The 11,253-nt window shown below is 33.4% G+C and overlaps 2 protein-coding genes across 4 annotated transcripts in view; one reads left to right on the top strand and one right to left on the bottom strand.

Moving 5' to 3' along the window:
* Positions 1–388: 388 nt before the first annotated feature.
* LOC113509650 (smad nuclear-interacting protein 1) lies at positions 389–10,411 on the top strand. 2 transcript variants are annotated; one of them, XM_026893029.3, is made up of 13 exons: positions 389–870; positions 949–1,039; positions 2,000–2,128; positions 2,371–2,487; positions 3,683–3,771; positions 4,458–4,563; positions 4,680–4,766; positions 6,626–6,688; positions 6,985–7,251; positions 7,666–7,863; positions 8,046–8,260; positions 8,686–8,843; positions 9,026–10,411. In XM_026893029.3, the coding sequence occupies exons 1-13, from the start codon at positions 495–497 to the stop codon at positions 9,116–9,118; spliced, it is 1,989 nt and encodes a 662-aa protein (XP_026748830.2). In that variant the 5' UTR covers positions 389–494; the 3' UTR covers positions 9,119–10,411. The 2 variants fall into 2 exon arrangements, with proteins under 2 accessions (XP_026748830.2, XP_026748831.2); XM_026893030.3 differs by lacking the exon at positions 2,371–2,487 and having other exon boundaries at positions 390–870.
* The window catches only part of LOC113509682 (proto-oncogene tyrosine-protein kinase ROS), a 48,247-nt gene continuing 47,393 nt past the window's right edge, over positions 10,400–11,253 (bottom strand). For both annotated transcript variants that reach the window (XM_026893078.3, XM_031910739.2), the window contains one exon: positions 10,400–11,066. In XM_026893078.3, coding sequence (XP_026748879.2) covers positions 10,684–11,066 — 383 coding nt within the window. In that variant the 3' untranslated portion in view covers positions 10,400–10,683. The remainder of the gene's footprint in view (positions 11,067–11,253) is intronic.

Here is an 11,253-nt window from a genome sequence, read left to right as displayed (position 1 = left end):
AATTATTTAGTATAACAGTAAATCAATCAGTCTTACTAGTAGATATTTAATGAAAAATGACAAGATTTAAAAAATAGCTCCTTAGAATTGAGTCTATATTACAAATAATATTAAATTTCCGTTTCTTGAAAAATTCTAATTTTGTTCGAGAAAAGAGGATTTTTCACTGGAAATTATTACTTAGAAATAACGTTAATATATTCTTAAACTAAGCGAAATTAGTTGATAATATTTGTATATTATATTTGTAATCGGTTATAGATCTCTTATAAGAATAACCTTTTTTTTACAATACTACGTAATTATTAGGCACATCACTAGACAAAATTCAGTGAGCTAAAAGAAATCATCCAAAGCCGTAAAGCTATCATAGAAAACACTAATCACGTACTCTATTGTTTATGGACTCTGTTACTCGTACGACGCTTCTTTATACGTCATTTTTGTTGAGTATTATTTCTTAATTTCTAATTAAACGTAGTGATAAAATCAAGATGAAATCTAAAAAACGACATCAAACATCTTCCGAGGATTCAGAACAATCAGATGCAAGTGAGAAGTCTACTAGTACATCTGAAAGTGATAGTGAAGAATCATCTTCATCGGAACACCACCGGTACAAAAAAAAAAGAAAACGTGCTGATTCCTCCGATTCAGAAAGTGATTCTGATGATCAAAAGCGTGTTAAAAAACGTAAACACAAGAAAAAGAAGAAGAAACATGGAAAGAAAAAGCGACGACACTCTATTGAAGAAAGTATGTCGGGAGAAGACGCGTCTTCCGTAAGCGATGGTGAGATTTCTTCGAAAAAGAAACGGAAACATAAGCACAAACACAAACGCGCACGAAGTATATCCTTAAGCGACCCAGGTACATCAGTAAATATTCGTGCTTTACAGGTTTCTTTTTTTATATCAATGGTGTTTAAGATAAGTTTCATTTTTACAGACGAATGGCGAGTAGAGCGTCGATTACATAGTGTTGTAGAACGCAGAGCGTCTTCTGAAGATGGCAGTCAACCTTCACGCACATATTATCAGTAAGTTTCTATAGATATATGTATTAAAATTCAAATATTTGGATAGTCACTACCTACTCATTCCCTTAATCGCAATTATTAGTTGTGCTCATCTGTTTTCATCATCTCTACTACAGGGAGGTACTGTTACAGGTTATCTTGCAAATAAAAGGAACATTTACCAGTTTAAATAGATATAATAGATGAACTGCCTGATATTTGTAAATTAAAACACAACTTAAGCCTATATTGGACTAAAACTAATTTTGGCCGCCAGGAGAGTTTTTATGTTGCTTGTAGAACTCTGCCAAAACCAAACCACGGCTATCCTCAGGGATATTTAATGTGTAACTTCAGGATTCAATCAAGGACATTTCCTCAGGCTACAATAACGAAGACACATTGTTATTAACTGTGATATCATGTGTTTCATGTAACCGTTAATTAGGTATATCAATTTGTATGTCTGAACTTACCCCTTCAGTATGTAATCATTTGAAATAATTTAAGATTGGAGAACTCATTTAACACTGATTTACTAATGTCGATAATATTTAAATACTGTTTTTGTTCACTAGTATAATAATAACAAAACTCAATTAGGTCAGCTTAAACCACATCATAACTTTCTTTATTCCACCTCTCCAAACACACTGTTTGCTGTCACTATCTGATCTTATTGTACCTGCATTTTATTGATGTTATTTATTATTCAACTACACTATATTGACAGCTCAAAGTATATGGGGTGAGTAGATCCTCCACATCACAAATAGTTTCCTAAAAATCTCATACTACATATGTTATAGAAAGTCAGGACTGTATATTAGTTATTCTTATAGGGTGGCTTGTGCTCAAGAATGTAAGAAATAATTGTTTCTTCATTAAGCATTATTTTTTATGATATATATCTACATATTGTAAAAAATAATGTGCAACACAAGTTATATAGTTATACATGTTCCATATCTCAATTGCCAGGAAGGAGTGCCGTCGTTCAGCATCAGGTGATGATTATGACAGAGAGCGTGAAATGCAGAGATTTTATCGTGGGTCTAGTAAAGAGCGCAGACACTATCAGGAACAGTATGAACGAGATCGAAATGACAGGTAGGAATCTAATCTAGAAAATGATGTTTTTTTATATATTTTAATATAAACTATATAGAATAAACAATTTTCCCATAGATATTAAGTAGCAGACAGATTCCCTCTAGGCTGTAGATAATTTTAAAGGAAGTGTGTTTCTTTAATGGAAGATAATGTTTAGTATAAGGGTGCATAATACCTCTGCCCTTTATAAAATTGTGATGATTTATTATGTCGATAGTAGCAGCTATTTAATATTGCAGATATTCCTCATATCATCAAGAAAAGTATGTTAAAGAGAAATTTGGCCAAAGTATGCATTGTAATGATACTTTTGAAGGGCATGGCCGAAGACAGCAGGTCTATGATGAATATAGAAGGTAGAGGTTGATATGTATTGTTGTGTAGTGTTTTTAGGGTACACTAGATATTTAATCATATATATAATATATAATTCTTTTTGGATCCTTGTAATTGAACTACATCAATATTAAATTGTCAATCTAGAAATCCACCAAGAAGAGCCTCTCCCTAATTATTTATATCTGCACTTCATTAATATTATATTTATATTGTGCTGCAGTGTATTTGGTTTAGTTGCTGTAAAAGGGTATTTGATTACTTTGGGAGTTTATTGTTATATGTATATTACATACATTTAATATTTGTAGAATATTTTTTTAATATATATATATAAAAGGTTGAAAAGGTGATGCTTCAAGAATAAAGATATGAATATACTTGTAGAATATGATTAATTAGAACTTGTAACTAATGACATAGTAAAGTATAGACTGTAGGACTTGAGCCTATGTAGGTATGTTTAAACTGAAATCACTCTTGAATAGTAGTATGTTATAATGCTACTAGTTATCAAAACTCGTTTATTTCAAAATTTTATGTGATGTCACAGGAGTAGTAAGCCATGGCATTGGAGACATATCATTAGTTCTGTAGACTCATGTCAAAGTAAGGGGGCATGATGTTATTTAATGTTTTATATGTTGAATGGTGGTGTGGGCTTGCAGATGTGGTTGGAAGCACATGTGAAAAAATATTAAACTAACAAACTGCTGTTTAAAATAACATCAGTTAATTTCAACAGTAGCTTATTAGTTTAGATCTGTGTCAAATATTTGTGAAAGAGTTTATTTTTACTTGATTGTTTCTAAGTCTAGAATAATAGTTATTAAATAATTATATGCCAGCAATCAAATCAAAGTTTAAAGTAGGCAAAGTTTCGATTTTTATTCGCAACTTCGCCGGCTGTACTCGAACTGATATTTGACACAGTGAGGAAGGGATTGTTAGTAACATGTCCTGTCAGTTTGACCTTTATGTGATTCTCTCTGGAAATTATTGTGGTTAATTCGTGATGAATTTGTGATGATGAACCAATTAAGATGAGTCTGCCTTTATTCTTATCTACCAACTCCCCGATAGCGTTTATAGGTAGTGTAGGTGGCGATTCGTTATCATCCATCCTTCTTTAATAAACATTTTGCGTATTAATAAAATAAAGATATACAATAAAGATTTTACATTATAATACAAAATACAATAAACTATGTTTAGGCGCCATAAATACGAAGAGCAACGACCGCAAGAGGAATATCGTAGAAGGCCCAGAGAAGACCATTATCATCCTGCAGAAGAACAGAGAGGTAATTCAATTACTCATTTTGTTAAATTTATAATTTTGTAGATACTTACAATTATAATAAAATTGTAACTAGGCGATATATATTATAGATATTTAAGAAAAAAATATGTGTGAGCTCTTAGTAAGACCAATAGACACCAAAACAATATTTTTTAGAAACTTTGTGCCTTTCTGCCTGTATGTTTGTTCTAGAAGTTTTCATTTAAAATTTGGATGGATGTTTTATTTGGATACGGCCTTTTGAAATAGTATATTTTATTAGCTTTCTTACTTCTGAAGTCCACGCGTACTTAGTAACGGGTGGAAGCTAGTATATAATATGTTTTTGTTACAGAATTCGTTATAAAAAGTAATAACATTATTCAATACCTAAATAATGTACTTATAATTTTCCTTTGTAATTTTATATACACAATTTGTAGAACTGTAGAAGTTATAAGTATTTATACACAAACATTGGCAGATAAAGAATGTAAGGTGTATTCTGTGTCACTTGTTGGCTATCTTTATTGCTATTCTTTCCCTTATTAAATAAAAATGGTTAAATCATCTTCTGACATTTGAATACTTTTTGTACGGAAAATGTATTCTGATACAGACCACATTACATGCGAATCCACTGTAAATATTAAGAAATAATTTTAATATCAAGAAGAATAAATGTTTATTAATATAAAATTGTTTTAGGCTACAACCATCGATATAATCAGTATGAAGATAAAGGGCCCAAACGACGTGTGTACGAAGAGAATATCAGACCGGAATATCGTGATCGCGATCGGGATCGAGAAAGGTATCCTACACATACGAGTATTTGAAAGCATGCTGATGAAAATCTTGAATAATAACTCACACTTATGAAATAATATAAACTATTTAGAAAATATAAACTGTACATAATACATTCAGGCGCGGGCATCCTGAGCAAGGACGGTACCGTGAAAGGGAATATCCTGACAGGAGGGAAAAATTCCGTGAAGAGGATTACATAGACAGGTATGACAGTTTTTATGTGTATTTTAATTATAGATATAAAACAGCTAAATACACAGTCAGTATGTAACAAGTTACAATTTTAAAAAATATCATTAAACAGGGTAATTGTATTAATTTTGTACTATAGTTGTTAGTACAATAATACCGACTGTTCTGCATGTGTGTGTGTGTGTCCTGCCATCAGTCTGATCACTAGTTGTTTCGCGACGTTAAATCACTGTATTTGTTTTTACAGAATATCTACAGACAATTATAATGAGTTTGATCAGAACATGTTGCTGTTGCAAAGATATTTAAATATTTACACCTTAGACGATAATTCTTCTAGGCATGTGTGACAAAATATACATCGTTATATGTTAATCGGGAGATATCGATAGACACAGATAAGAGAAGAGATGCTGGAAGTGAATCTGATGTTGTGATAGTTTGAATGCTACATCAACATATGTTAAGCACCATGCCATAAGGGCGTTTTATATGAATGTGACTTTCATATAAAGAATTTAACTCACGATTAGTGAACAGAATTCATCGTCAGGAAATCTGCCTATTTCATTCCTATTCTCTTAATGATTTGGAAAATATTTTTATACATATTTGGAAGACTTATAGAATTACATAAAGAGATAAAGTATGACAATTTGAATATGATTATTGCAAGAAAATGGAAGTTATGAATTTTTACTTAAACTGTTGAACAGTTAATTTTGTGCCATTCGAAGCTACCAAAAATGCAAGAAATGTTCTTCTCTGGAGTTACATTGTTTCCTTTTAATGTGGATTAAAACTATAGATTTACAGTGATGAAACATCAATTGGATTGGATACAAATACAATAATTATTTATGGAAGAATAGCATTCATTAGCAAATTGCTTAGAGCATATGATGCTTATAAATAAGGAGGTACTTGTCAAGTACATACATTTTAATCGGATTTCTCTTGACTAAATATCATTCTTCATATATTTCTTAAAGATTAAGCATCGACTTGACATCAATAATGGGAAAACTAAACACAGGAATTACAAGGAAAGAAAGAAAATATTGATCATTATAAAATTTATAAAGATGACATTTGATTAGATTTATAAAATTAAATTGATTTGGTTTATTCAAATTTAGAAAAAAATATGGGAGTTTCAATTTGATAAAAGATATCTAAATATATTAGAATTATCATTTTATCCAGGATAGAATTTGTCCCAGATAAAAAACAGCGTTAGTTCCAGTTCAGATATGTTTAAAGAAAATTACAGACAAGCTGCGAAGTCGAATTACTACAATTCCGATTAAAAAGGTTACTTATACGTAAACATTGCATTGTAAAGAGAACGGCATACTAGAGTTTAAAATATAACAATAGCTATCGAATTTCATATGACGCGAGAAATCCACGAACGGATGAATTTTAGTAGGTATAACTTCGTCAAACAACATTTGTTACAAAAGTTATGGTAAGTTTACGATTTACAGGCGTGACAAAATAATTGGTACTCCGTGATGGAAATAATATGTTGGCTGTTTTTAAATCATAATAATTATGGCGTACAAGATCTTAACATGGATTTTTTTTACGTCGATATATTTTTTGCTTAAATGTACTATTTCTTATTTTTATATGTATTTAAAAATTGATATCGACTATGATTAAATCCTTGATAAGGTGATCATGAGCGATTCACTTTTATTGTTTTGTATTTTTTATAATTGGCAATAATTTTGTGTTTATGTATAATTTCATCTATATAAAGTAATCCATGAAGTCTGTTAATTTAACAGGATACCTAATAGAGCACTATTACCTGGGTATATAGCTGATTTGCAGGTTATAATTAGATATTATATCATTTACAGACAGCGCGAGGTGCGTCGCGATAGACAAGGCAGGACGGATAAGTCATCTGCGCCACGAGAAAGGTTTGTGTAAATAATAGTAATTATCTGACCGCCATAAACCAGTGAATAATAATCAAAACTTGTAAGTAACCGGAGTTAAATATGTGACTCAGAGATGAACGACTTGTTGACACTTTTTATTTTAGGACATGTATATTTTAATATAGATGTTATGAACATATTAATGTATTACTCGTTTCTTTACAAATTGTGAATAAAGATTCCATATTAGCCTAAAATGTGACAATCTGTCCAGTTAGAATTGTAATGGACTAATTAGTAGTGGCGCAGAAAAAAATATATTATTATTTATTTAGGGAACAATCAAGATCTAGAAGTCCAGAGGACCGCCAGAGGGATCGAAGTAGGCGACCTGAAGTTAGAGAGAAGAAAGAAGAACGGTATAGAGAACGAGAGGAACGCGACGGAGAGCGAGCGGGTAGGAACGAGGATCGTGACGGAGAGCGAGCGGGTCGGAACAACGTCCGCCGGGACGACCGCCGCGACGACCGCCGCGAAGACCTTCGCGATGACCGCAAGCCCACTATCAAACTTGAACCCAAAACTAGAGAGCGTAAGAGCAGGTATGTAATTTGGATGATTGATTTGTGTAACGGATATTGAAGGATGTAGATAAATGTTATTTAATTATTACTATTAAGTTTTAGATTATATACTAGAGTATCGAGTGTCTTTGTCTTCTTTCAACTTAAATGTCTGCCACCGTATTTGATTCAATAACGTAATATAAATTTTGTTGAGACTGTATGCTAAAACGAATGAAATGCATTGTTTGTGTGTTAATACAAATAAGGAGAAATTAGCCTTTAGTGACAATAATGTGTGTATTTAATTTGTTGAAATAAAGTCTATTATTATATAGTACTTATTTATAAGATGATGTATCATATTGTCATGTGAAAAAAATGTCATCAAATGAAAAGGGGAATTTATTCTCATTAAAATTATATTTAATTTAAATTAAATTTTAATTTCAGATTTGCAGATGCTGATGACAAAGAATACAATTGGGGTAAGACAGAGGTAAAGAAAGAAGGTGAGAAGAACCAAGGTGAAAAAGAGAAGCCAAACTTTGGTCTTTCTGGTAAACTGACAGCTGATGCAAACACTGTCAATGGAGTTGTCATCAAATATACAGAACCTGATGATGCTAAACAACCAAAAAGGAGATGGAGGTACAGTCACGATATTTAGCTAGTTGGTAGATAGTATATTGATTGTTTTAATGGATGATACTAGAATGGGATCTCCATATACGCTATTAGTATATACTGGCGAGGTATCAGTCAGGAATAGATGAGGATGGAACAAGTCAATTGGCCCATCATTAAATTAAGACATTATTATTATGTTACAGATTTTATCCATTCAAGGGAGACAAAGCCCTGCCGATCCTATACATCCATCGGCAGTCGGCGTTTCTGATCGGGCGCGACAAGAAGGTGGCCGACATCGCATTGGAGCACCCGTCCATCAGCAAGCAACACGCCGCACTACAGTACCGTGCCACGCCTTTCGTGCGGCCCGATGGCACCACCGGCCGTCGTGTGAGACCCTACGTCATTGATCTAGGTAAATATTATCAGATAGAAGGTAACAAGTATTCTTTTTTATAATGTGATGAAAATGTAGTTGTAATCCAACCTTTGTTATTGGTATGCACTGGCAGTGAGTGATGATAAATGAGGCTAAAGGTAGGTCAGTCAGCCCTTCGTGATTAATTGTCCTGGAATTAACCACGATGGTTTCTATTCGAAATTGTAATATTATGCTGTCTAGATTAAGTAGACTGACTCACAAAATAGAATCATGACTTCTCAGAAATGTTACAGAGACTAAGAAGGTGGCTTAAGACCATACCTCTGACTTCATACTAGGCATAAATTATTCTATTGACCATATTGACGGTTAATGTATACATGGGCACTCAATACTGTTCGTCACTATTGAGTGACGTGTGTAACACATATTGATGTGTTAATACTTGTTTTTTCTAGATTCAGCTAACGGTACCTTTGTAAACAACAAGAAAATAGAGCCGCGTCGATACGTTGAACTCCTCGAGCGCGATGTTGTTAAGTTTGGCTTCTCTCAACGAGAATATGTACTGTTACATGAAAACAGTAAAGATGACGCGCAAGATGACGATCATCAGGTAAGAATCGACAACATCAACTAGTGATGCAATGTTCGTTTTACTTGAAATTTTTATGTATGATAATTTTCTATAGAATCGTATCAAAATTGTTTATCTACTATGCCATAAATTTTTTATTTTGCATATTGACTAAACTGTCTCGAAAAATAGATTATACAGCAATCTATTTGCACCGGCAGGAGGCCCCCGCTATCGGTGATAATGTCACAACTACAGAGCAGATTAAACAAGACAAGCGCGTCAAACAGGAGCTAGCTGAAGACGGGGAGTAAATATTATTCATATCCAGTATTGTTCGGTCACATCTAGGTACGCTCAAGTGGCAATATTAAATACTATATCATAGATAGTTTTTTCACTAGACTAAAAATATGTTTAGAGAAATTGCGTTTTTGTTTGTACAAATGTCTGTAAGATCTAAATTAAACGAGATACCGGTATAAAAGTAGAATCTATTTTATTTTGTTAATGCCATCATTTTGATATATATTGTATCTGTTGTACATTGATATATATATGTATACAGATACTGTATATATTTGTCCAAAACGTAAGAATAATAATATTTACATACAGTCTGCTGTAGAAATATATGTATAATGTTGGAACTGTGCCTGCATTGGAAATATCTATACTACAATGCAATTGTAACTAACAAACATTGGCTATTGTTAAGAAAGTCATCTATTTTTTTATCAAATTACGCATAGCCCGTTAAATCAAAACCATAAATTTCACTGCGCCATCTTAAACTATTGCACGATAGTTTGATAATAAAAAATTCTTTGGCTTCGTGATAATGAATGCAGGCACCAATCCAGCAATGAGATACATTTTCTTACTGTGGAAGTTCTCGATCTGAACGAAACTAAATAATTAAAGGACAATCACAAAACATTTATTATTTAAATAAAAATTGATTTCGGGAATAAAAACGATAATTGATAAAGATTTATTAGTCTTATTTTAGTTTACTAAAATTTGTTTTCAATTGCAGCTTTTATATAAATGACAACTTTTTTTTTAAATACTCTATCTATCTATCCATTTAAGAGCTGCGCTCTTGTCGGTGGAGCTCTTGCCACTCACTACGATTTTCAGCGAGTCTCTTCACCTCTTGATACGACACGACACCAACTCCTTCCTTGATCTGCCTGATGTAACTATGTCTCGGTCTCCCTCTCCCCCCTTCTTCCTTCTATCTTACCTTCTATTATAATGTTCATAAGTTCGTCGTGTCGTATCAAGTGTCCTAACATTTTTCCCCTTCTGTCCTCAATAGTTCTAATATTTTTTTTAAATATTATTTTAAATACTATAATTTAAAAATATTTTAAAAGGTTCATGCTCTGTTAGGGCTCCATTAATTTGTTTTTTTTTTTTTTCTATTTCGATCAATATCAGTCGTCTTTTCGTAGTTTCTATTGAATTAATATTATATAAATAGATACATTTATCATGTTTATATGATTTTGCAAAAGTTCTGACAAGGCTTGTAAGTTAAAATACATAATTACTATATAGATGGTAAGTTACTTTAAAATAAAACTAAGTTTCTTAAGTAATTTCCTGTTTTATTTATCATACAAGTCCCAATTATATTTATAGGAAAAATATTTCATTAGGAATTACAACAGGCTACAAGATTATTTGCCGTACATCGTACAAGCGTCATCTAAAATTCGCTTACACAGTAGGCGCTCGGCTTACACTAATATATACAACGAGTCAATACCTTTATTTACAATCAGATATAAATAAATAATTAAATAAGACGCTAAATTACAACTCGATACTCTCGGTGGAATGATACACTAGGGTAGTCTAATATCACAGTTCAGAAAGTAGTCTTGAAAACGTGGTCATCGAAGGGGACGCGGGGACGGGCCGGGCTCGTATGCGGATCGTAAAGGGAGGCACGTGCTGTCAACCCGCGTCGTAGCGGCACGATGGTCGCGTTAGGTGGGCGTACTCCGCGGGCGCCGCGTAGCGACTGCGAGCGAGCTAGCCGCGCCGGCGGCCGAACCAGCCGCGCCGGCGCCACACCGACTATGCTGTGCCGGCATGACGCTGGAAGCGGAACTTCGTAGCCATCCGCTGATATTACCCCCCACCCGTCGCTGTCCCCGCTGTCGCCCTCGTACATCAGCTCAAGGTACTTCGGTGCTCTCTCGGGCAGCAGCCGCGACGGCTCCATCTGATGCTCGGGGTAGTCTTCGTCTGTCGAATTGTGTGATATTTAGAAAATAATACAACCAGCGTAGACAGTTCATCTATTTGCTCAAGTTATACGTTACTGTTACCATTGATGTAGATAAAAAATACTGGAAATTGAAAACGTATCCCGTGTCAGGGTTTCTACTATTTGAGTACAATTCTAGCTCGGACACTTGGGTTTTTATTATTT

Source organism: Galleria mellonella, unplaced genomic scaffold, assembly GCF_026898425.1.
Source record: "Galleria mellonella isolate WM207_F2 unplaced genomic scaffold, CSIRO_AGI_GalMel_v1 utg57, whole genome shotgun sequence".
Taxonomy (NCBI): domain Eukaryota; kingdom Metazoa; phylum Arthropoda; class Insecta; order Lepidoptera; family Pyralidae; genus Galleria; species Galleria mellonella.
The sequence above is the reverse complement of the archived record's forward strand: the minus strand, read 5'-3'. Positions and strand labels throughout refer to the sequence as shown.

What these genes read in the sequence shown, in the direction of transcription:
- LOC113509650 (XM_026893029.3), top strand. Translation starts at nt 495, where the DNA reads ATGAAATCTAAAAAACGACATCAAACATCTTCCGAGGATTCAGAACAA. An exon ending in TATATCCTTAAGCGACCCAG is followed by an intron (nt 871 to 948) that starts GTACATCAGTAA and finishes TCATTTTTACAG; the next exon opens with ACGAATGGCGAGTAGAGCGT. An exon ending in CCTTCACGCACATATTATCA is followed by an intron (nt 1,040 to 1,999) that starts GTAAGTTTCTAT and finishes CTCAATTGCCAG; the next exon opens with GAAGGAGTGCCGTCGTTCAG.